This window comes from Struthio camelus, chromosome Z (genome assembly GCF_040807025.1).
Source record: "Struthio camelus isolate bStrCam1 chromosome Z, bStrCam1.hap1, whole genome shotgun sequence".
NCBI classification, from domain to species: domain Eukaryota; kingdom Metazoa; phylum Chordata; class Aves; order Struthioniformes; family Struthionidae; genus Struthio; species Struthio camelus.
This window is the reverse complement of record NC_090982.1, coordinates 37,880,267-37,906,901: the sequence shown is the minus strand read 5'-3', so window position 1 is coordinate 37,906,901 and position 26,635 is coordinate 37,880,267. Positions and strand designations below refer to the sequence as shown.

The 26,635-nt window shown below is 37.1% G+C and overlaps 1 protein-coding gene and 1 long non-coding RNA gene across 4 annotated transcripts in view; one reads left to right on the top strand and one right to left on the bottom strand.

Annotated features, from left to right (window-relative positions):
- LOC104150303 (long-chain fatty acid transport protein 6) overlaps positions 1 to 12,951 on the top strand; it is a 40,815-nt gene extending 27,864 nt beyond the window's left edge. Inside the window, exons 6-10 of the mRNA XM_068927264.1 lie at positions 4,768 to 4,858; positions 6,657 to 6,855; positions 7,467 to 7,564; positions 9,060 to 9,190; positions 11,809 to 12,951. Of these exons, the coding sequence (XP_068783365.1) occupies positions 4,768 to 4,858; positions 6,657 to 6,855; positions 7,467 to 7,564; positions 9,060 to 9,190; positions 11,809 to 11,985 (696 nt within the window). The 3' untranslated portion in view covers positions 11,986 to 12,951. The remainder of the gene's footprint in view (positions 1 to 4,767; positions 4,859 to 6,656; positions 6,856 to 7,466; positions 7,565 to 9,059; positions 9,191 to 11,808) is intronic.
- LOC138064472 (uncharacterized) overlaps positions 1 to 26,628 on the bottom strand; it is a 28,513-nt gene extending 1,885 nt beyond the window's left edge. The window contains exons 1-4 of one of the 3 annotated variants that reach the window (XR_011137729.1): positions 26,467 to 26,624; positions 25,869 to 26,060; positions 24,192 to 24,374; positions 8,540 to 8,667 (exon numbers count right to left, since the gene is read on the bottom strand). This is a non-coding gene — a long non-coding RNA (uncharacterized lncRNA). Of the gene's footprint in view, positions 1 to 8,539; positions 8,668 to 22,432; positions 23,025 to 24,191; positions 24,375 to 25,868; positions 26,061 to 26,466 lie in introns of those variants that run through there. The other 2 variants (XR_011137730.1, XR_011137731.1) reach the window with 2 other exon arrangements.
- Positions 26,629 to 26,635: the final 7 nt, after the last annotated feature.

The following is a 26,635-nucleotide window of genomic DNA, read 5'->3' as shown; positions in this document are numbered from 1 at the left end:
AACTGAGAACGGGGGAAAAGAGAGTTGTGTGTTCATGTATGTGATATAGCAAAGGAGACAGAGGAAACATACTCTTTCTGTTGGCACGGTTGCACAGTCAGAATAAAGTAAATGCAGTAGAAAACTCCATGCATACAGATATTGAGAGACTCCAGAATAACAAGAAGTAGGTTCAAAGTATAAGATTTTTAGTGGGGAAAAAGGAAGAGAAACAGGAAGGCTTTTTTGCTGTAGGCAGTGACAATGGCACAGTAAAGGTGAAATACAGATAAAAGTTACAGCTATACTGTAAAAGACAAACTGAGCACCCAGAATGATGAAAGGGAGTTTTCTGTTATTAACTGCCAAAAAAAGGAGGGAGGGGAATGAACACTGATGATCAGTATTGGTGTTCTCCATAACACATTATTTTCATAAATAATTTGGAAGAGACAATAACAGGCGCAAGCTACCCAAGAGGAGTTAATGACAAAAGGGAAATAAGTGAATTTGTGGAGATAGCGATAATCCCAATTTGACATACTTCTAGTTAGTGGGAACAAATCGGTGACTGTTACAGCAGTTTGTCAGACATCCAAGAAGCCACTGTGTTTGAAGTTGCTAACTCAAGGCAATGTTCTTGTTTGCACTTGTTTTTCACACTACTAATATAAGAGGGATTGGTTCATGTGCTTGAAAGCGTCACTGTGATATATGAATAAATCCTTCAGTAAGGACGTCCAGCAGACTCAAAGAACAAAGCAGTAGAAACCTCTGAATAGCTTTTTAGCTGCAGCTCTTGAAATGTTTTACAAGAAGATATACAGTGTATGGATCAACATAATAAAATAATACATTGCTGTTTAATATTTACACTTGACATTCATATGTACATATGAATCATATGGTTAATATAAATCTTATACATTATATACCTATAAAAATTGATATGGGGAAAAAGCTGTAAGACTCTCAGTAGCGCTTATCAAATATGTGTATTAAATCTCTGTCTTGCACTTAAAAGAACGGTGTGACAACAGAAAAAACGTAATGGGAGAGCCAGACTGATGAGAGCCAAGGAAGCTTATAATAACGGCAAAAATAATCCATGATGAGCTCTCCTGAAAAACAGCACTGAAAAAATTCATGTTCCAAACTTTATTTATAAATGTAATTTTTTTATCATTTTGAATCTAAATATCCCAAGTATTGCAGGAATCTAAATCTCTCATACTCAGAATTGAGTGGTTTGGAATCAGCTGGGAGCTGAAAAATGTTTAAATCTTATTTGATGGAAAATGGAATACGATAACAAATTACAAATCATTACAACATATAAAACATTTTTCCTTCTTCACAACAATGCAGAATTGGTGTTATGCGCTTTTTTATATGCTTGTAGAACTTGAGTGGCAGAAGAGATGCATTTTAGCATAAAAGCAAAACTTGAGGTCAAGTTTGGCCAAATGTTAAGACCTTGGAAAATCGTATTCACAGGAAATATACTGATAAGTGTTAATCCAAGCACTGGAAGCACTTAAGTTCAGGGGGCAATAGACAGCAAAGACTAAAACTTAGTATCTGAAAATTAAGTGTTGTTGCTGCTTTTTTAAGCTTTTAATTTTGAGCTAAAATAATCTAAGGTACTTCAAGTATATTCCAAGATGTCGTCTTATAATATTATGTAATGATCCAGTTAATATCAAGCATAGTTTTAAAAGCTTTTTTGCTTAGTTTTGTTTACTTTAGCTAACCGAACTATGCAGAGGACCTGCACATCTACTCCTTTAGTGTAAATAAAACATTACAAGGATATTTTTAAAACCTAGTTAAGATATGATGTTACTGCACTCCAGATTTTTTTTATTTTCTGCCACTTCACTTTTTCAAGATGGTTGGCCTGATAATTGTAGCACTTTATTTTATGAACAGATATTCTCACAGAGAATGCAACAGTTTATCACCTCTAAAACAAATAAGACACTAAATAAAAAGCAATAGCTTATGATCTTTCCCTGATTAAGGTTCTCTGATCTTTCTTCATAAGTTTAAACTTTACGAGTTTCAAAATTATTTTCAAAACAATATTTAAGCTCACTTATTTCCAAACAAACTGTTTAAAAAATAAAGAGGGTTGTGATGTCATTGTTAGATAAGATCCAAGCAGTACAGTAATAGACAATGCTGTTGCAGTTCAGCTCGTTACAAGTTTCAACTAGTCAAATGCTGTTTTTTGTTTGCTACGTTTATGTGGTGCTTTAGGGAATAAATTATAGATAAAAATAGATGAACACTGTATGCAGTAGGCTGTGAGAATAATATGGTAATGCTTCAATAGTTCAGGCCCCGTTTTCCAATAATTTTAAATAATGAGATAAAACAGATGTATGCCTGTAGCTAGACTAAAAGCTTTGCTCTAGTGCTTACATTTCCTCATATACAACATGGAAAAAAAGCATAAAGACAGTTGTTTGCACAAAATATATGCTAGCATCCAGTTTCATTGTACAGGTCTGATGCGGTCTGTGCTGTTTTCTTCTTATTTTAATTGGATATTTGCATGACTATTATTTCAAAGAGCTAACTGGAATTAGCATAGTTAATACTAAAGTTGCAAGCGCTAAAAGATGCAAGCAGCAACATAAAGAGGAAAACTTCCAACAGTCTTTGTTAGATGATCTCAGATACTAAATTACAGCTTCTAAGTATTTAAAACATCTTACAAATAATACATCATACAAACTAATAAATTGACAAATAGCTATTAGGCTTTGAAGCAATGAGCAGATAAAAATGGAACGGGGCACTCACTTGTGCCCTAATCAAAAATATCAAAATAACGTTTCATTTTATACTATTTAATTGTTATTATTTATGCTTTTCACTTCACTTCATCTGTCATATAAAATCTATGATAGTAGTAAAGATCAATGTGTAAAAAGAAAGAAAGAACAGAAATTGAGTGGATGGAGCCAAAGAAGAGACCCCAAGAAAAAAATTACTTCCATTTATTATGACTACCTCCCGATCTGTTTTAGCAAGAATAGTGTAGTTCTAATTAAAATAAACTCTTTAGCTTTCAAATTCATGACTTCGCTAAACATTACAGTCTGTAGCTACGAAAAAATTTCCCTTTCACTTTATTAGAAAAGAGTGTCTGATTCTTGGATCATGACTCAAATTTTCACACTACAACCTTGTTCCTTTGACCAACAGTTAAAAATATCTTTTTGTTTCAGACTTTGGGGAGAAGTGAGATACAGTGGTGAATTTTGACAAGACTCAATAGATCAAGTCTGTCCATGAGGCTGAATCTGTGTGCTTAATGTTTGGCTTCAGGTTGCTATTTATTCAGACAACCTTGAGAACAAAATGATGTGATATAGCTGCAGCAGGATTTCAAATTAGGATGAAATCACTATGCAACTGTTCATCCTAATTAATTGCAGGAAAGAGAAGGGTTTTATGTTTTGGCATCCTACCCATTACTTTAGTCACCCTCATAACACCATCCTTCAATTACATCTCATTTCTTGCTAGTAAAAACTACAGGTGTATACTAGCAGCTTTTTATTTGTTTTTTTTTTCCACTTGGTATGCCAAGATTTCTTCAGAAAAAGATAATTATATATCTTTGGTTAGTCCAGTCATGAAATACACTGCTGATGCACTTCTTTACAAAAAGGGAAATCAGAAAACTCTAGAGCTGGGCAAATTGAATCCTTGGGAAAATGACTGCAGACACAGCGGTCCATAGAGTATCAGTGATACCGTATCTGTCAATATCTCTTAGGTCTAATTTGGATTTATGTCACCGTGGAAAAATAAAGTAAATGATGCATATTTAGAGAAAAGAAATACTGTGATATCTAGTATCGATATGAATATGTTGCCTTCTCTGTCAGTTTACCTAGTGCCACGTTCTTTGTGAGCCTTATACAAGAGGGAAGCTAGCTGTATAACTCACGCAGTGTTTGCATTCAAGGGTTCACAGTATTTCAGAAGAAGGCAGAACTAACCCTGACTTGACTATGGAACGCGCACAACTACATAACCACATCAAATGACCTGGGAATACATATCGTTCTGGTGGTGCCGATGGCAGCGCTTTCCAAAATACGCAAATCTGAGAAAGTCGGAGGGAAGAACTGAGGCTAGTTAAGCAAAAAGGAAGCAGAAAGCCCTGAGAATGCTTAGCAAGTACAGATTGCTGCTGAGCAAACCCTCCTTGCAATGTTGCTTCCGACATAAGGCTATGCCAATCAGGTGAAACCTAAGCCTCATCGAGTGCAGTGAAACGGGACAGCAAATTATATTGCTGCTGATCTATCCAGAGATTTTTTTTCCCCCAATATTCTGTAATGGTGCCTCCAAGCACAGCTTCGGTAACGACCAGTCTCACTGAAACTATAAGCCTGACTTTCTATGTTATAAATTGGCATTTCTGAGTAGTCACAGGAGCTATGCTGATTAAAATCAGAAAAGAATCTGGTTCCAGAAGTAGCTTTGGGTCCCACAACTCAGTTGTATGAAAATGAACAATTACAAATCTGTGTTTTCACCGAGTATTTTTGAATGTTACAAGATCATTACAATGTTCTGACGTTGCTTTTCTCCAGCAAATTGTCTAAGTTTACGTACAGAGTATTTTGCAGTTTTAAATGAAACTGCATTCAACGTTTTGATGAGCAACAATGCAGTAAGAAAAATGGTTTCCTTGCTTATATTTGCCGCCACCAGATGGCACTGTGTATATTAATAACTGATGACCCTTTCCCCCTTTTTTAGCTTTTTTTCCCATTCGATTTAATCAAGTATGATTTCCAAAAAGACGAACCCGTTAGAAATAAGCATGGTTGGTGTGAGAAAGTTAAGAAAGGTAAGTATGCATTATAATAGGCTAAAATGGCCTTTTGATTTTAATACAAGATTTTTTTTAAGGAACCTTGCTATTGTGTTACTGTACTATGCCAACATCCGCTTTTACTTTTGCTCCTACAAAAGCGGTATGTTTCTTGCTCTAAGGCAGAACAGCATTAAGCACAGCTATGCTGACAGAAGAACTTATGAGATCCTTGAATATATTCACAGAAGAGTAATGTACGAAAGTGATGAGGTGATATTATCTCTGAATATGGAGGTAATGAGATTTGGGATTTGCAAAGGAGATTAACACATTGAGATGGTTGCCTAAAAGATCCACAAGAAAGACTGCTGGATTAGAGCAAATGTTTTTTGGTGAGAGATTAGTGTTTCTCTATTTAGTTTATTAAATATATATAAAAAGAGGTAAATTGATTATGGCTATTTTCAAAACACTTATCAGATGTCAGTTATCTCTTGATTAGACATATTTTCAGTGTTTATCACATACTAAGGTATCTCTATTGTACTATAGGAAGGTGCTAGCTGTAACTAATGCCAGGAAGCTGAAGTGAGACAAATTCGTGTTGAAGATCAGGCACACAGTTTTAACAGGGAGCTGAAGCAGATTTTTCAAAGGAGGTTGTGGATTTCTCTAGCAGGTTTTAATCAAAGCTGGACACCCTTCAGGAGAATATGATCCCCAAAAGGTTTAAGTGGGTAAAATTTTATAGGAAGTGATATGCAAGTATGTCAAACTGATCTGGAATTTTTTTTCCAGTTATACCAGTCAGTTTAATAAAAACTATTATCTCTGCCAAAGACTTTGCCTTACGCATGTCCTATATCCTTAGACCATCATGGCTAAGTGACACTACCACTGAACTAAATTTTTTTACCTTAAGCACTCCTGATTTATGGAAACAGGTACAGCTCTTTTATGAGGAGATGATCGTAAATTATTTGTGAAAATTCTGCATTCCTTTGTATATCTATTTTTATTTGTATGTATTTTCATTTGTATAATTCTTGTCTCTGATAAAGTAATTAACCTTACTTAAGTGAGCTACTTAAGTAACTCTTTAAGTTTTATTGTTCAGAACATGTTTCCAGAATGGTGAGGGGTTCATACAACTACTCTGCTTTCAGCAAACTAACACACTGATGCTGTACATGTATGACAGGTTTCGCCATCTTTCCATGTTTTTTGAGTAAACTTTATATTAAAATTTCTATAGTTGACTCTGAAAAGAAAGCAATGATGCTGTACCACATTAATGAAAACTCTTCAGAAGTGTTCTCAGAACTTCTGAAAGGAGATTAAGTAGGTATTTAATGCCTGGATTGAATACCTGCCTTAAAAAAAAACTTTTTAATTCAGAAAAAAGCAGCTGAAGCAGAGAGTCTTTACTACAAAGTCAGTAAGTTGTGGGGAATGAGGTATAATATTCACTTGGAGTGCATATGGACTTTGTGACAATAATGAATGTATGAGTGAACTTGACAAGAAGATGGAGGATAATTCTGAGAAACAACTGTTTACTGAGTCATCAAGAGTAATACAAAATATTGGTTTCTTGAGTTGGCAGTATTGTTGTGTCTCTTTGCACGGTCACTTTGCACCTAGAGGTGACTACACAAGTTGCAAAGCAGTAGAGTAAGTTGCTATTACAAGGTCACACATACTGAAAGAACCCTGCCAAATGTGGCTCGTGGTCTTTTAAAGTTATATGTAGCAAATTAACATTGAGGTAAAGTACAGGAAATATAAAATGGTATCTTATGTTTACATTCATTTCAACTTCTCTGTGTAGGTGAGGCTGGTCTTCTCATTTCCAAAGTGAATGCAAAGAATCCGTTCTTTGGTTATGCTGGCAATAAGAGACACACAGAAAAGAAGTTACTCTGTGACGTGTTTAAGAAAGGAGATCTTTATTTTAATACTGGGGATCTAATGGTTCAAGACCAAGAGAATTTTCTTTATTTTTGGGACAGGATTGGAGACACATTCAGGTATAATCATCATTTCTTATTACATTTCCTCATTAAAAAGCATAGACACACAGAATAGAATACTACTGTTTTATTTGTTTTCAGCCATGAGGGCTTGATTTATAACTATCTTGATATTGTTTATAACAATTCTGAAGTGGATGATAGGGGCTTCATTTTGTAAATAATGCACCTGCACAGCTGGCTGTCTAATTTTCAGAAGGTCTTGTAGGAATTATAGCTTTTTGAACATTCCTTCCAAGGAGCATACTAGCAAATGATAGATTTGTTGGGAACAAGGAGATTTGGATATGAAACTAGAGAAAAATATGCCAAATGCAGAAGAATAGTGATATTTGACACAGCTAGATGTATATCAAAATTTTGAAAACCATTATATGGGATTTTGATGAGCTTTCATTGTCCTTTAAAGTGATATCTAATATCCAGTCTCATTTCAATGACAAATGATGTCTTCTGGTGCTCAGACTACTAATCGAAGGTGACAAGTTGGAACAAATATAAGGTGTTATTAATCTAAAATGAATGGAGTTCCTACTAAAATTAATGTTTTTTAAGAGTAGATGTCCATACGGTTGCATATGATTAAATTATTTTTTCACATGCTTTAGATGGAAAGGGGAGAATGTTGCAACCACTGAAGTTTCTGATGCGATAGTAATGTTGGACTTCATACAAGAAGCAAATGTATATGGTGTATCTGTGCCAGGTAAGAACAGCTTTAGCTGTGTGGTCTTTTTTTCCTCAAGATTTTGTTATTAACCCTCATAACTTTTATTTCATGTTATAAACCTATGAATCATTTCTGACTGAGTCAGCTGTTTAATACCTAGCTAAAATGTAGCTGCAGATAATAAAAATACCAACAGATTGTGAATAAGAGTGAATCATGCCTTTTGATGTGTATTTTTGAAAAGGTATTTTTCCATGAATTTGTGATAGCTACATAATTTAGTTTAAAGCACTACTAAATTCACATCTGTGGAAAATCCACATATCCGTATGTCAGATAAAATCATGTCAGCAAGGTAAGATTTAAAGTTACTCTAAAGAAAAGTATATTCATTACTAAGTGAAGCAATTTTACTGTCTTAATTCACTTTTACTGAGCCTAATAAGCCATCTAAAACCAGGAATTTTTCAAAAACGAAGGACCAGATAAGAGAGAAAAGCAGCCAAAAATAAATAAATTATACGATAAGAAAGAAAAGAATATAATTTCTTTTCAATAATTATTTTTTAGTTAATAGTCATGCAGTAATCTGGGTCTGCTTTCCGTTCCGGCTAAATCCTCTTTAGAATATTCTTGAGTGGTAAAAGTTTTAAATTTGATAAAGGTGTCATTTACCCCTATTTTAAGACCAGCACACAAGAAAAATCATAATAAAGAAGAGGAACTGAAAAGTAGACTCAAAATTAAAATGTGAAGGTTTCTCATTTTATATACAACATTTACCTGCAGATTCTTACCCTTATAAAGAAATAACTGGACCAGTTTATGCGACACTGTCTTGATAATTGTACTTAAATGTGCACAAAACAATTTCACCACAAAAGTTGTAGCATTACCAGAAAAGGATTGTAAGGAGGCAATGGTAGAATGTCTCTGTTGTTATTGCTATCTGATGGTTAAAATGAGCAGTTATTTTGATTGCTGAAGTTTATTGTTTTTATAATATTTTACCTGTTCCAGTCTTTCTCATAGACCCAAAGTGGTGTCTCCCTTCCGAAACAAACCAGTTAGAATTTCTTGACGCTTTCGATCTCTCTCTTAGCTGACAACATTCAGATCCACAGCCTTGAGAAAAGATACTAGCAAGAGAGAAAAACTAAAACCAATGAGAAGACATAATTGGCAAATCTAGGAAAGAGGCTTAGTGCTCTGTTTCGAGAGAAGGGGATGGTACTGATGTTTATCAACATGTATTGATTAATACTGAACATAGATAGATGGTACTCCATTTATGCTTACCTGCCTAACTTGTTTATGGCATTATTCCTTAACTGTAACAGCACAATCTCCAAAAAGATGCAACATCATATCAGATATAAATATAATTTGCTTGTGTTACTGAAACTCAGAAAATTATATATTATTATCAGTTTATTAATGTGCTATAGCTCTTTTTTAAATGTAAGGTTGATCACAAACATCTAAATTGTATTAATCTTTAAAATTTTATGTCTCCCTTCTTTTCTTCCAGCTCACGAAGGAAAAGCGGGAATGGCCTCTCTCATTTTAAAGGAGAATACAACATTGGACTTGGAGAAAATGTATAAGCAAGTTGTCACCTATCTACCAAGTTATGCCTGTCCTCTTTTCTTAAGAGTCCAGGTAAACTGTGTTACCGCACCATACACATAAACATCTACTTCATGTGAACACAGAAATGGTTAAACAAATAAAAGTCAGTATGGCAAACAGAAAGAAAATGTTTGCTCACATATCACATAATTTAGTTTTTTTAGCTTTTAAGTATTTTTTTGAACTGGTCCTATTTACTATCTTTGTTAATGGAGTTTTGGAAGAGAAATTACATAAACATTTAATGAAATTTGCAGATTACGTTAAAGTGGGAGGAATTGCATATATCCGTAAGGACAGAGATCATACGAAAGAATTTAGGGTGATTAGAAGCACAAATGAAAAGGTTCAGATTAGTAAAATGAGAACCAGTGCATCTGGAGAAAATAATCTAAAATCCATTTTATTTAGTGGAAATGAGAGAGCAGAGAGGTAAAGCCAAAGCAGGAGACACACTGATAATGCACAACAAATGAGATGTTATTTGCAGTGTAATACTGCTGCAAGAAGGTTAAAGCGTTTTAAAAGGTATCATATTTATTGGTCCTGAATTAAAAATGTTTATTATTAGTGCCACCGTCATTATCATCAGAGTGCCTGTCATCCCTAACTGTGTACTAGTACCTTGCTGTGGTTGCTGCCCAGTTTGGAATAAAAAATTAGACCCTCCCCTAAAGAATTCCTAATTTAATATAGGAGACTATATATGGCTAGGAATAAAGGCAAGGGTATAGAAAATTGCTTATCAGCATCTTAACTTTTGATAAGTGTTTTGGAAACATCATGACAAAGGCAAAGAGCAAAATGTTTTTGAAGATGTTTATGAAGGAAGTCTCCTCATTCTGAGGGGAAGATGAGAAAAAAATGCTTGTTTGAAAAGAGAACACAGGATATGTTAGCACTCTGGGCCAATCAGAGATTGCAATTGAAAAAACGTATTTCATTACGTCTAGGAGGATACCCTTTGCAGTAGCATTCTGCTATGAGCAAGCAAAAATACACAGAATGTTGCAGCAATCAGTTAATGAAATGACGAGAACCTACACTAGATAAATTGCTATAGAGATGTACAGAAAAGCCTTTATCACAGAGATGCTGTGCAGAAGGAAGCCAAATCTTTGATGCATCTGGAACTTGGCTTAGACTGAATTTGAATTAAATTGGCTACATTAGATGAGTAAATGGTGGTATTTCTCTCATTAATCAGGAGAGGAGCAGGTGGAACTTCAAGGAAAAAAATGGAAATTAAAAACCCATTGACCTTGATTTGATATGTAATCATACATTAAAATACGTCAAAAAGTTTTTAGATCAACTAAAGCAGGTAGATCTGGATTAGATACAACTCTGAACTGTTGGAGATGATACTTTATTTTCTGTTTGCAGAGTAGACACATGTATGTAAATGTAAAGGTAGAAGAGAAGATGACAGAGAGGGGTCATAAAGTGTGCGGGAGAGGATAGGAGGATAAGGGGAAAAGAAGCAGAAGGCAACAAACTCTCAGAAGTCCAGGGCGCATGGGGTAGTGTCAAGAGCAGAATTAATGAATGCATCGAGGTCTGCTAACAGCTCAAGGCAATAAGCAATGCTAGCACTAATACTGCGTAAGAAAGAGGCCATTGGGAATTTGGCAAGAGTGTTTAAGGAAGAAATGGAGTGCAACAGCAGAGACTTAACTGGAATGATCTAGAATGACAGTGGAGCTGTTCAGTCCAAGATGGATCATAAATCATATGCTCAGTGACACTTGAGGTGAAAATGAAAAGAGGTGTTCGCTGGAGAGGTTAGTGGTGCCTGCGGCAGAAATTTTTGACGGAAAAGGCTAAATCTTATTTGTTTTGAAGGTAGAAAGGACCAGGCAAGTGTAGGAGTGTAAGAAGAAAGGAGTAGGGAGAGGAGTGGAATTACTAGAGAAATGGATGTGTTAGAGAAACAAGGCAGACAGAGTTGTCTGTTGCTGTGACAGAAGACAAGAAACAGGAGCTGTACTAGACATGACTGCAATGAAAGGAAAGGGGAAAGAGAGAGAGGAGTTGTATATTGTTCAAAGTGAATGGAAAGCAAGACAAAGTCTAGAAAAAAACCTTGAAGAGCAAAAAAAAAAAAAAACTCAGTGGAGATGCCTCCCACTACTTTTCCCAAGGGAACATGCTGACATTAAAAAGAACAAAACATTACAAAATGTGTGGTGAAGATCAGTCTTTATTTGGACCAGGCTGAGTGGTCTAATATGACTCTTCCAATCTCTTTTTTAAGGTGACAGTAGTCATGGATACAGAGAAATCTATGAATTGTTATCAAGAGCCAGTTCCTGATTATGATAGTTTTTACTCTCTCAGATTCCTTCTGATGTGTGATTTTGTAATGTGCACGAATGAAGAAGCTAGGTTGTCCTGTGCTGGATGGGGATCCACTGAAGACTTTGATTTGCAGAAAGTGACAGGTTGCAACCTGTTTCCACCATATTTCCAGCTGTTGTTCCATAGCAGCACAAAAGTTCAGGGAAAAACAAGTGTTTTCCAGACTAATGAGAGTAAATAGAATTACTCTTATATCAAGTAAGACTTCTTAAAATAAATGTGAATGTGAGCAAAACAAAAGGAGCTCAGTCCATCTACTGAGTAATAAATCTTTTGTTCTTCCACAGGAAACAATGGAAATGACTGGAACTTTCAAACAACAGAAATTTCGATTGGTGGATGAAGGTTTTGATCCATCTACAATCACTGATCCACTTTATTTTTTAGATAGCTCTAAGCAAGCATACGTCTTGTTAACCAAAGAAGTACATGAGAGGATCTTATCTGGGCAAATGAAACTTTAATTAACCTAATGCTAGGTTATTAAGAGACAGTCTACATGAGCTACTGTGCAAGAAGCAAGAACATTAATCACCAGTATTTATATATAGTTATCCAAAATAACATTTTATATATTTGATACTTAAATTGAGATGTCTCTTGTATCTTTCCTCATTTGATCATTATTGATCACTAATTATTTTCTACCTCTTGAGACCAAATATAACTAGATGACCTGTTAAACATGTCTGAGATCTTTTTTATCTTAATTTTGGAATATAAATGCCTCACAGTTTTTCTGTGTCCTAAATAAAAAATGAGGGATATGCAGAATGATATGTAGAAAAAAAATCTCAGAAGATGAGAAATATGTGGTGATGAAGGTTATTAATTTGAGAGAGAGAAAATGTACCATTAACGTTTCTTTCATTGTAGTTTCCACTTCATATATATATATATATCCTTATGAATATATATTTTAAGACATAAAGACTTGATAAGTGGTTGGAAGAAAAAACAACCCTTATGCAGAGGACTTCGATGGAACACAAGATGAAAGAGAACAAAGCAGAAAATGCCCCCCAAACAACTCTGAAACTAAAAGATTTATACCAACATCACTGCTGAGACTTTTTGTCATAATCCACGTTCTTTCTTTTATTTGTAAACTTGCTGCTTAGATTGTCAAATTCTGAAGACAGGCCATACTTCTATAATTTGTGTAGTACCAGATCAGCAATAGGCAGAGACAATGTGTATACTTAAAGGGGAAAACAGCTCTTATAAAAAGAATGATTAAAACAATAATATTAGCACTTTGTATCATACATATTGACTGACAAATAGCTTCCTCACTCTTGTTAATGACTGTTAGGGATTATTATTTTATGGGTACTAAAATATAGCAGAAATTTACAAATTCTAAATCATGTTCTAATATACTACTTTTAAAAAGTTTTAAAATAAAGTATAAATTCATTTAAAACAAATTCCACAGCGTCTTGGTTTGATTTAAGTCTGATTGTATAAAGTCTGTTTTCTGGTTTGTTCCAATACACTACTCACGCAGTAAAAATATAGGGACAATGTCCTCCTTTTATGGATTGTGATGCTTTCACCAGTTGCCCTAACAGCCAGAAGCAATATCATAGAATACTGCAAGGGAGATTCTGTTCAACACTGGCCATCAGAAGTCCCTTTTCCAGCATGACTGTGATATGAAAATGGCCTGAAAGATCAGGACGTAATTACTTAAAGCTTTCTTTTTTTCTTTCAAATTTGTTTTTAAACAAGATGTTAGAACTTTCTTGAAGTTGTGTCAGCTCTTAATTTTCTGTTTATGATTTTGCCCTGATTTTCCTTAAAAACACCAACCAAGGATGCAGAGAAACTAAAAAGATGTTTGAGAGTGTCACCATACTGTCAAGTCTCTAAGATGGAGAAGAATGTTTCTGTGTGGGGAGGCTGGGGGAAGAGGGAGGAAAGAGCACTAGAGGAAGAAAAATGCATACGTGCTATCTTTCATGCTATCTTTCATGCTCTAGCTGCTACTAGGGCAGCTGACTGGTGATTCCCAGCTCTGCAGTGTATTATAGCAGCAGGAGGACTCTCCTAACTTAACCGGCTTGAGTAGCCTACAAGTATTTGCCCCCCAGCTGCTACAACTAGAAAAATACAGAATTCCAGCAACTCCCTTTTATTCCTTAGTTTAACCTTGACAGTCTGGACAATCTGCCTATTTTCAAGGCCTACTAAAAGAGTTCTGTCCTGTACCCCATCTCCAGAGGTAGGACGGTTGTGATGTCAAGAATATAAAATAGGAAGACCTTTAGGGCTGTAGGCTCTGTTCTTCCTAGAGGAGTGTATTATTTGTAGTTCAGTAATTCTTTTAGCAAGTAGGTTAGGAGCCAGCGGATGAACCAAAGCATGTTACAGCAAATTGTCACATTTCCCAAGGAGATGTAAATTGTTGAACTGGCACTGAAGTTTGGCTGAATGAAAATGTTTATGCAAAACATCCAAGTAGGCCCTTACTTTAATAAAATAGCTGAAATATTTGTACCAACCTGTTCTTTCCCTACCCTCATGCCCAGATCAACATGCAGAATGGGCTGAGAGCTTGAGCGTTACCGCAAAACCATGTGGCAGTAGTTGCCCTGGAAGTTTCATTTTGTGTGGTAGTGGGGAAAGAAGCAGCTGAGGGTGGCTGGGGTGCAGCTGAGAGAGCAGCTGGGGTGCAGCTGGGAGAGCTGCTCTGCTAACATCACATATTAAAAAAAAAGAGAGAGATTAGAATAAACAAATGTAATCTCCCATTAGTAAACTACTGATTGTCTTCTTTGGTGTACGCATAAAAACCTAATGATGTCACTGATTCAAAATGCCAAAGTGGAGGTTTAAACTTTTAAAAAAAGTACTTTTGCCTGTCAGAAGCTAAAAAGCAGGACTGCTCTTAGGTTAAGACAGAATGGCATGCACTCTAGATTGCAATGTTAATGACATGGAAAGCAATGAAATAAACTTAATACGTCTAGATAATTCTATTGTTGTTCTAAATACCTGAACACAGTGTAAGTGAAAAATACTATACCTCTTAAAGATTGCTATTATCTGCATTTCATAATGCTAAATTTTGACACCTTTCCTGCACTTTTAAAACTGAAGTTGTTAAAGAAACTGCCAATTAACAGTGAGCATGATATATGCCCCATGAGACACTAGAACATTGGGAACCGGAGGTGACTAAGCCAATCAGATATAGTGAGATCCAGGAAGGAAAGAGAAGGTTTCAAACTCTTTACTGCCTTCAGCTAGAGAGTAGCACTTTTGGCTATGTAAGGTTTCCTAAGAAAGTGGAATGGAGTCTTCAGGCTGTCAAAATTCTTTTAAAAAACTGGAATCAAGACATTAGCTATGAAAATTTGAACTGTACAACAGGTTTTATAAGTGGATCTTATCTCTGTAATAGCCCAAATCAAACTTGGATACAAAGATTATCATTTCGGAAAAGCCTGGATTAAGTTCTAAAGGCACAGCACATTTTGAAGCTCTGCTGCTTAGAACGCTTCCTGTTATAAATACCATTACCATCTTTTTATGTACTTGTAAGCATATCTGTATCTTGTAACAAATGACATGTACGTTCCTGCTTTATTTGAGGACATTAAATGGCTGAATTAGGAACAAGCGTTCCTCATCTTTGAGGCTAAATAGCTGAAGGAAACACAGCTGCTACAGGCATTGTTTCAGTGCCTAATTCAAGAGCTCAGATGCTTAGAGGAATTCACAGATCTCACTTCGGGTGGTTTGACAGCACCTTATAAAATGTACAATGAAAGTTATATGCCTGAGAATAACATCCACAAAAGCCAGCTTGTAGAGCAAGAACTGCCTAAATCAACTAGTAGGGAATAGTGAGGAGAAGATTATGTCTTAAATCATACTTCTGCCAGCACTTAGAAATCTAATTCTAGTTAGCTGGGAGCACACAGATATTTGTGTGCACTCCTGGAATTACACACAAAATTTTGTGCAAATGTTCGTTAACTCAACAAATTGCTGACAAAATGATGGCAGTACGCATTCAGCTCATTCTCTATCCAAGCATTTCATTAGAATTAAATAAGAGGTAGGAGAGGAAAATATTTACTGAGGATATATGAAAGCACTGTAATCAGTCATATACCACTGTCGTAACAAGGCCATATTCCCCCGTAAGATTTATAAAACCTCTTTGTAGTATAAGCAAAAAGATTCCATTTCTATTTTGCTGGCCAAATCCAATTTCTGTGAAGAGAAGCTTACATCTATACAAATACCTGTAATCCGCCATTAGCAAACTGGTTTTGTTGGGATATTCTTATGTCCACAAAAACATTAGGCGTGACTCACCGTTAGTCTAAGTCCAGTCCCTTTTATACTTGGATATCTCTGCTACAATGACAAATCCCTATGCTATTTGTCAGGTACATTCTGAAATAGCTTCAGGCAGTAAGTGCTGTTCAGATACACAGATTATTTTTAAAGACCTTTCGGCTTCCTCTTGTGTTATATAAAAATTAAATTTCATTAGAGAAATGTGTCATACGAGAAAGCAAAATGTTGTCAAAACAACAGCCTAAGATGCCTCACTTTGTTCAGCTATCTCATAACATTAAATGAAAATCAACCCTCCCTAAAATGTTGATCCAGTATTTTTCTTTAACTTTTCTACATGTCCTTTTTTTCTTGTGACCTATGTAAAACAATCTCCGCCTTGCTTCAGTGACCAAAACCAGACAAGTGACCAGAGTCAGAAAATGAGTTCTCTGGAAGCAGTTTCCAAGACTGAATGAGCATCAGTGAATCGTTAGTAGCTTTATCAGATGAGTCTGTATTTACACAGGCTGGCAGTGGGTGACAACTACCCTCATGTTAGCTACGCCATACACATTCTGTTGGTACTTCCCACAGTTATGTTCAGAATGTGTGTACTCAGTGATCTGCAGAATTTCTACAGAAATCATTCCTTCTGCATCCCATGAACAATAGTATCTCACCTTGTTTCACCAGTATCGTTTCTTTGATTAATAAAGCTGTTGGGTATTTTCAGTGCAAAAGTCTGCAGAGCCTTGAAACTGTACAGACAAGGTGATGTAATATACTAAACAGCATACAGTCTACTGAATTTAGTATACTGAAATAAGCGTGTATGACTCATTTTTATGTCATTTTATTGAAAAAAATAGTACTAATTAAATGTTTCTTAAGCTGCAAGAGAATTGTATGTTTGCTGTGACATTAAGACTAGACTCACCCAGAAACATAGTTCTTTGAAAAATATGTGTCCGTTTTCAAAACTGTAAAGTTTTTTTTTCCCTTTTACTACAAGACAAGTTTTTCCTAACAACAAGAATTTGTAATACAACTGCTAATTCACACATCTGCCAACCTTAGTCATAGCTGAGTTACTCTCATAAGTTCTCATAAGAGAACAAGATTCTCATAAGTTCTCATAGAGAACAGATCTCATAGTTCTCATAGAGAACAGATCATTAAGTTCTCATAGAGAACAGATCATTACCACTAGCAAGCTGGATGGGTCAAGGCCATAATTCTGCTGTCAATATTGGAGTTCTGCTTTCCCTTCCTTTTCTAAATCCCAAATAATGCTTATGCTCATTCTGCTCCCAAGCATTACTAAAAAGAAAAAAGGAGAGGAGGATTTCAATTATTCAAATTCTTAGTAACACTGATGATGCCATTTGGTGGAACTCAAGCTGCACAAGGAATCATTTTGGTCCCACACATCCTAGAGTATCCTTCTGTATTTACATAGCCTAGTTCAAATACTGATTTTTTTAAGTTCTGACTTTCAACAACTATCCATTCTACAACGCGTATTTGAACCATCAGTCACACAAACCCTATGCCTAGTAGTAAAATCCCTGAAACTAAGAACTTTCAGGATAAAAAACACTTTTTTTTGCTTCGGGATTTTTTTTTTAATCTCTTGCTTTATAAAATGGATGCTACTCACAGCGCTAAAGCCCACCTCAAGAAACAGTTTTTATACTTACCAAATGTCTCAGACACATCTGTGTATTTATTTTCAAAAACAGGCCGATTGCCACTCAGCCCTGCTGTCGTGAATGCAATCTGTTAATTATGGAGGTGTTGCCAGACCTGGAGCGATTATGAGACTATTCATTCTGTTCCCTCAAAGATATTGGCAAAGATTCTAGTTAAAAGTATCTTTGCTCTGGACCTCTTTTCTCCTACATTTTTTTTCTCCATTAAAAAGGTCAATCTTTCTGAAAAAGGAGGCAAGAGAGAATTCTTTATTTAATGCAAAATCACTCATGGATTAAGACTCCTGGAATTAAACCTACAAAACTCATGAGGAATGAAAACCACATTTCCTTCAATAGCTGTTAACGCAGAGGTTTGTCAGGCAGATGTTCCGAATGGCACTAATCAAGTTAGAAAGCTTTTGAAAGGGCTCTTGAGTTTGTAAATTACATCCTCGAAATAAAATATTTAGAATTGGGAAACTAAAGACTAGGGTGACTGATGTAAAAATAGATACAATGGAGATGAATGCTGACAGTTAAGGAGCCAACAGAAAATATTTTTCTCCTAAAAATCTCAGTTAGTTCCTTCATATGTTACTGATGTGTCGCTGATAAACCTGTTAAGACTGGAACTATACTTTCTGATGTAGGTCAGAAAGCACGTCAAAAAGGAAAGCATTTCAAAAGAAAATGCAAAGGCAAGATGTGATAGAAAGCACCTCGCAGATTCTGGTGTCCAGTCACATGGGAAAAGGAGCAGAGAGCGCAAGAATTTGGATGTAGCTATACAAAGACTCAAGAGTTGAACTCAAAATAGTCTACTTGCATTTTTAAAGGCTGACTTCTTCCTCTTACTGTATCTGCCAGAGCTGCGCTTCATGCTTCATACTGCAAGGTTACAGACCTTTGTCAAAACCCTGCATGCACCAAGAGGCTCTGCGACCTCCCCCCTCCCAGGGGTTGGGCAGTCTATGCTCAAGGCCAGCTCTGTAGGACCGCATCCTTGCTGGTGAGAGTGCTGTCTCTGCCTGCCTTGCCATCACCCTCACCTGCCAGCTTGCATTCTCTGGTCGAACAGCCCACTCATACAAAATACACTCTGCAAATGCAGTCATTTCTAGGATCATAAGATAGACAGCTCTGAGGGTTTTGCAACCCATAAGGGCAGATGCATTAGAGAAAAAAAAAAATACTAGTTACAATTCCTTGAGGCCCCTTAATTGAAATATTGCCATTGGCCAAATGTAGCGTCTTCAAGTAGCTGACTAAGAATCATAAAAAACTGGAGAGAAAAATGGCAGCTATTGCAAACTCAGTTCTGTACTCAGAATGTGACCGCAGGGATGACTTCAATTTATCTTTGATAGCTGAAATGTTTCATCATCTTAACTACTGAAAAGCATCAAATGCTATCCTTGTTTAACTGTAAATGTAAACTACTGCTGTAGTTACTACAGAAAGGCCTTGCAGTTTATAACTGGAGACAAAATATGCCTTAAAACAATGAACTAGATCGCACAAGAAAATGAGTAGCTTTTGTCATTCTGTGCACACAAAATCAGAATCACAGAACAGTTGAGGTTGGAAGCAACACCTAGAGATCATCTAGTTGAACCTTCTTGCTCAAAGCACAGTCAACCAGAGCAGGTTGCTCAGCATATTTTCCGGTTATTAAGAACAAAATAGACAGTACAGTTTGAAGATCTGAATTATTCTTATTTGTGGAAGTGTCATGCCCTATAACAGGGTGCTAGGTGTCATTTTTAAAGACACAACGTCCACAGGAAAACATATCTTTCAACGTGGAAAAGGCTACCACAGTGTACTGAAGGGGAGAGTTTGCTCCTTACGCAAAGAACTAGTCTTCTCCCCGTAACTGTTCTTTTCCACCCCTAAAGGTGATCTGCACCCTCTCTCCAAAAGAACCCTCTTCCTGAGGGAATTTATTGCTTTAGGATGATGTTTAGGACCCCAGTCAGAGACCTGTGAACTTCCATACTGTACACGGTCAAGGCTCTCCACATAACTACTCAGAAAATCTTGCTGATTCTACCACAGCTATAATCAATGGCCATACATGTAATATTGTATCAAGTGTATACTATCAGGTATTACTACATAAATATACATATATCCACACACACATATTTATTTTGCCTGCTGTGCAAAAGGGAAAAACACAATAGCTGAGAACAAAGATTGACTTCATGCTTTAGGATCCTGTGAAAGAGATCATAAAAGCAGAGCTGACAACATTGAAAAGTTAAACTGAACTGGTATCCACTGGATTGTGAATAAACCGCTCATTTACAGGGATAAAAATGTTAGAAGTTTAAAAAACTTGGCTATTTGGGGAATCTAGATTTGTCTGATGGTTCTCTGGGAGTCTGTCCATCTAATTAGATAAACTAGAACAGCCCATAACTGCTAATAGCATGAATGAAGAGAAATAGGTGTCATTTTAGATATGAGACAGCACTAAAAGGTCCTGCCTGCTAGGCAGCATAAGCACTCTTAAATTTCAGCACAAAAGGTTTGCTGAGATTGTGGAAACTCAACAGAATCAGCAGTTACCAAAACACTGCCGTTCATAAAACATTTCTGCCTTATAAACAAAATTAAAAAGAAATGAAGCAACCTCAGAACACACAATGGGATCAAGGAAATCAGAACATTTTGCTGAACTGGGAGGAAATTACACAATCCAGTAAGGGACTGGCACAGAAAATCCATTCAAGAATAGCTTGTGACTAAGGCTTATTTGATCCAAAAATGTGCAAGTCATTAAAGAAGTAAAATAAACTGAGGGTACAGACAACACTAACACCTGTGCCTTCGCTATGGCAAATGGTGTCCTATGTGATCAAAATTTCCTTATTTAAAGAAAAAAAAAAAGTAGAAACTCAAAAAACCAACCTTCCAGCACATAATGATGATGCAAGAGTGACTGCAAAAGAAAAAGATCAATCATATCATAACTGAAATGTCCTAAGTTTTCAGGTTCATCAACAAGCAGGTGGCAAAATGTATTCCACCAAGTATGACGTACTATCTCAATCACTGCTTAATTTAGAAAATATTGTTTGCTTTTTTTTTGTAAGAGGAATGAGTAAGACTAAAGTGGAATTTGTTACACATAACTGCAGTATCTGTAATTTCAAATAGTATTATCGGGGGAAAAAAAAAGAAAAGAACTTGGTGCTACTGAAGTTTATATGGAATAATTCTTACTTTGGGCATTATCCTAGAAATGCTACCTTGTTGCGAAGAGCACTAGCCAGCTCTTCACAACAGGGAAGGAAGAAAGTCCTCCTATTTGGTGAGATTCTGTCTAATAAAGCGTATAATTTCTGTATATTTACTTTTTTTATTTTTTGGTAATAAACTCGCCTCAAAAAAACTTGGTTGAATTTTTGGACAAACAGCAGGTATCAATTCAAGTGATTCTGCAACCTTAAAACAAATAGCAGTAATACTTGATCTTGAAGAAGAAATAATTCCTGAATTTTGTCAGCTTTGTCTGTTGTCTTCTGTGATTCAGAGGAAGGTAAATGGTAATCAAAACATTAGGAATGTACTTTAATAGGATGATTGTAGTCCATTAATGCCAGTAATGAACAATGTAGTTACCCATATTGGTGGAAATGTGAGAGTTATTAACATAGTTGAAAAAGGTTTAACACATTTTGTTTTCACATATCACACTGAAAACAATCATACTGTCATCTGCTGAGTAATGCTTTTTAAAAGAAAAAACATTTTTTATCAATATTGTTATTACTGCCACATTTAGTATCCTGTTCCAACTGTTATTACATACAAAAAACAATTTAGGATATAAAAAAACAGCCTAAGTAACATGGTACCAAATTGATTATTTTCAGTGACACTTTAAAACACCTATCAAGCTGCAAAATCAAGTAATGGATAGAGATTTGTCCCAGTAATGCACTTTTTACTTTCTTGTAGTATTATTACGTAGTGGACAATATTAAAAACAGAAATAAAATAGCCTGAACACTCTTTACAAAAAGTACCTATCTAGCTTCATGTCACCATCTCCCTCCATTTCTACAACATTGCCCATACTGCTTATAGAGTTGGGAACACTTACGTACAAGCTGTGATAAACAGGGAGGTGTGCATATGACAGTAGAAGAAGCAAAGCTAAGGACATTATCAGTATTAACTCATTTCCAAATTTTTCAATGAAATAAAACTGAAGAGGTGGAGAATGTTTTCTTCTTCCAGGAATTCCAGGAGCTGTTTGCCAGTCAGACCTAATTTCATCTACACTGCTGCAAAAAAGTCTCTTTGAACATATAGGGTCAACTCAGCTAACTAATGTGTTACCAGCAAAGCTTACATCTATGCTACACTTGAGCTGCCTGATCTCAGGGTCAATGTGAAGTCTGGAGCTCCCCAAAGACTCAGCCGCTCCATATCCAAATTACCGTTACAGAAAATTGTAGCAGGAATACAGACGTCTCTTGGAAAGGATCTTGTGCCGGTCGGTCTTCCCAATGTTGTTAATACGGTGTTGCTGCAAGGGCAGATGAGATAAATGGAAGAGGCTGAGCCAGGCCAGGCCAGGCCAGACTACAATTGGCAGCAGCCTACAGCATGAAGCATGAGCCTGTGAAGTTCTCCGCCCTGGAGTAGCAGCAGAATTACCACAGAGCCAGCACCAGGGACGCTGTCTCAGACATGTGACATGAAGAGCTAGAAAATCTGGCTGTAAGCCCAGTTTCAAGGCTAGTTTTAAAATGCAATGTAGATCTAACCAGACATATTAAAGTCAGCACAGATCAGTTGGGACTGCAAAGCGAGAACTGCAAAATCAAGCCATTTGGGCTGAGCTGTGTGAAAATGTGGTTGACTGTCTTCCTATTGGCTCTATTCTGTGAATTGCAAGTAGATGAGATGCTAAAGAGAATAATTTTGAGCTGTAAGAAAAAATGTCAGCTCTCTGATTTTAAAACTACTTCACTTTGGACTTCCAGAGCTCAAAACTGCTAACTGTAGGACATGCCGTACCATTCACATTGTTCTCAGTGTTAGAGAGGGCATCGCCAAAGCAGTAGTTTTTTCTAGGGCTTATTTTATGATGTGATTTTATAGTAATTTTCAACAGAATATTATGTGGAGTGTGTAATTTTGTCAGATTTCATATTCCACTTTGTTCTAAAAAAGGTAACCATATAATAAGGGTTTCAGACAGACTGAAATAAATATGTAATATAAAACAGGAAATGTCCTTCAGAAACTTCAAAGTTGAGAAACTCACATACCTTCATCCAGAAGTTATAATTCTGAACTGGGTTTGTCTTACAAAAAAGTAAGTATTTCCCTTTTCTTTACTGAGTAAGTTGTTCACATTTTAATGCCTTGAATTCTAACCTTCAATCTGAAACCTAATGCGTGGTTCTGCTTCATAAGCAGACATAGCACGAGCTTCCATCTTTCTGACCTTGTCCATACTAGCTCTTGATAGAGGTGCTCTTTAACTGCTGAAAAGGAAAAAAAAAAAATGCTTTCCAAAGGCTACAAATCAGATGAGCTTGTGCAGTTCAGCTGGAGGAAAAGAAGGTCTCACTCCACTCAGAATGCCAGTGGAGTCTTAACTTGTTAGGAGAACTTTATACAGGCAGAAACATTTCAGAATCAGGATAAGAAAATCTGGCCTTCAGTTAAAATCGTTGATACTCCAATAGATTTTAATGAATTTCTTTATAGTACGTACTGTATGTACTATCCAAGAGGCATATCTGCTATGACTATATCCTGCTTTTTTTTTTTTTTTTTTTTTATGACTTTGGCATATGCCGAGCTTGTAAATGTAAGGTTTGCAGCATCTTAAAAAATAGGGTAGAGATCAGCGTATGTGACTTCCTAGCAGAAGATACAGTTCTCTGAAATAGGTATGAGGGCTGATTACACATTACTTGCTACACGAAGTGCCAAAGAGATGTGTAACAACTTCTCTCACACAGTTTTGTTGCTCAAATTGGGTACAAATTACATCTTTGCTTTAGCCCCAAACAATATCAATCACTGGACATTTTCCTCATGCAGTGCCTCATATACCCCCTACTCTGTGACTCAGAAGCAAAAATGTCATTAAAAAGAAGCTGGATTTTCTAGGCAGGTTACAACCTCACATTCATGATGGTGCCATACAAGCTAATGAAAACCAATCTGATCAGCCACTGTCACAGGAACCGAATGACTAAAAGGCACATGAAAAGTCAATGAACCTATAACCAGCCAGCAACACTTAAGAACGTGTCTCTTCCCAAGTTTCAGTGTTTTAAAGTGCTACTTTGAAAAGCAAAGACAAATAGAGGTGGAGGAGGGAACATCTGTAGTACGACAGTGAGAAAAATCACAGTAAGATTTGCTTACATCAGAAGTCTATTCTAGTATGGGGCAGTACAGTCTTAAGTTCAGAAGGCTATTCAAGAAGTATTTAAAGTGCTTTCATTTAAAAAAATAAAATTACATGTGCAAATACTGATGCTGCCTTTGCCAGGAGAAAAGAGTGAATTTGAAATGTAAAAAAGTTCTGGGTGATATAGTAACAGAAGAGAGGAGTTAAGATGCAGATAAAGGCCAAGGTGAGGCGTCACTTGGTAGGGTCACATAGGCTGTGTAGTAAAAAAGCTATTAAGTTTTACCTTCCTGTGTGTGCTGGGATCAGACAGTTGTGCTCTCCTCAGCTGCAGCTTTTTTCTGCCACTCTCCTGGCGAGACCTGGCATTAGCAAGGGAAGACGGGCCCTCTCTGTATATGTCTGGGTCCAACTCCCTCTTTGATCTCAGATGGGGAGGGGGGTGACAGTCAGGTGCAGTAGAGGAGACCTTCATACAGATTTCAGAGGAATCTAGGTGTTATTGCCTTGCCATTGCATAAACCTAAATCTGTTAGCGAAGTGTTTTCTGTTACTTAAGTTTGAACCTTGTCAACATACCAAAATATTGGTTATATATTCTGCATAATAACAAAATAATTTGTATTCGAGTATATTCATTGTAGACAGCAACTGTAGAAAGGTAAGAACTCACTATGGCATATTTTCTTATTAAAGATAGCCCTATTCATTCCAAATGGAAACAAGATGCAGATTTTAAGACACCATTAATCAATAAAACCACTACCCGTGCTGTGTTTCAAAAATATATTGAATTTTAGAATGACATTCAATTAAAATAAAGTACAAATTAAGAACTAGAAACCAATTTAAGTCACAGAAAATAAATAGAATTCACTGAGTATTGAATTTGTCACCTTTTCATTTGGAAAACTGGAAATGATTCAAGTTAGCTAATGACTGGGCCATAAAATTGTTCACCCTGTGTGCCTCTACAGTAATAGCATTAAGTGACTGTCTGTATTCATAAATTAAATCAGCAGAACAGTAAGCATGGACAAATAATTAAAATAAACTCTGAACCTTGGTTGCTGGATATTTTTATGGCTGGCAGACAAGGTGGAATAAAGTTGCATATACTCCACAAAAAGCTCTTATATATGTATTTCTGGAAGCAAAAATTTCTGTTTTCTCCAGCTAAATATTTTCACATATGGGACTGGATCAAACGTTTAAACAGAACCAGATGGACTGGATCTCTTGCATTTTCACTGTTAAAAAGAAAATATTTTTTTTATCAAAAAAGTGTGTTCTGTTAGACTGACAATATCTACTTTGGAAAGCAGGTGCAAATTCTGTATAAACCCCTTGAGTTCACTCACAGCAAATGAAGGCAGAATCAATGTATATTTTGGATTTGCAATTGAATCTTTTTCAAATCTTACTTCATATAACTTCTGCCTAGAAACAGTGCCATACAACTTGCATGTTTCTCCTGTAATATGCAAAAGCCATAGCACACTTGTTGCTTGGATAGCATGTAAAATAATCACTTCAAGCTGCTTGAGCGTCTGGCAAATACGTTGGTATGGAAATACGTCACTGTGAAGGCCTACTTATGCTTGTACTTTTGAAATTAACTCATACAGATAGCATATTTTCTGGAAAAATTCTAGTGAAAACAGAAAATGGTCATTCTCTGTGAAAGCCACAGATTTCCAAAGTCAGGAAAGCGTGTAGCACGTAGACGTTTAGCTAGGTGGACATCCATTACATCCACCATGACCCCTCCATCTGCCTTATGGTGCTGCCATTGCACTGGGTAACACCCAAAAACATCTACTTGAAATTGCAAGAGAACATAATTAAGGTGAAGTTTTCTTTCTACGAGAGCAACACGCTGCCCAAATCCTCTCCCCCCCAACACACCAGAGCACAACAGAAAACATGGTAACAACAGCAAAAAGTAGGTCAGTGTTTCTACCTGCTGTTCTAGGCTGTCACTCAGGCAAAAAAAAAACCGGTCGATGAACCTGGAAATTCTGTAGCAGAGGCCAGGTCGGAAGGGACAAGGCCTGGAGACAGGAGACGAGAGTCACCTCCTAGCGGCTTCTGTGCAAACCCAACTGCAGCTTCAGACCCCTGGATACATCCAGCTTCTCAGAAATCAGCATTTCTGAAGAAAATAGTTGCCTTAAACCTCAACAACTGTCTCCCGTGACAGGAGAGCAAGGCACCACTCCCACCCTGGGCCTATGCCGCGGCTGGGGCTGACACCCGCTGCCGAGGGACCAGCTGCCCTCGGGCCGCACCAACAGGTCTCCAGACCGCTAGGCCCCTGGGTGAGGTATTTCCCCTACAACACACGCACAGAACTAACAACGCGCCTGCTATTTAAAGGGTGCCGCGCCTTCCCGCACCCTATATTTACGGCTCCAGCGTGAGGTGTTAACGGTTCTCTGCCTGGGCACCTGCCATTAGCGGCAGCGGCGCCCCAGCCCCACGACGCCCCCCCGCCCCGCTCCTCACGGCTGTGCCCGTGCCCTCTTCCCCACCGCCCGGGGCGGGCGTTCCTGGAGCACCTCCGCCTGTTTCAGAGGCGCCTCTGCCTACGGGACCCGCGGGCCGGCAGAGCCCGGGGCGGGCAGTGGCGGCGGCGGACTCGGGGCTGCGCTGCCTGCTGTGGGCAGGGCTCTCCCCAGCCGGGTGGTGCTCTTGCCTCGCTCCACCTGCCCCCTCCCCCCCCCCCCC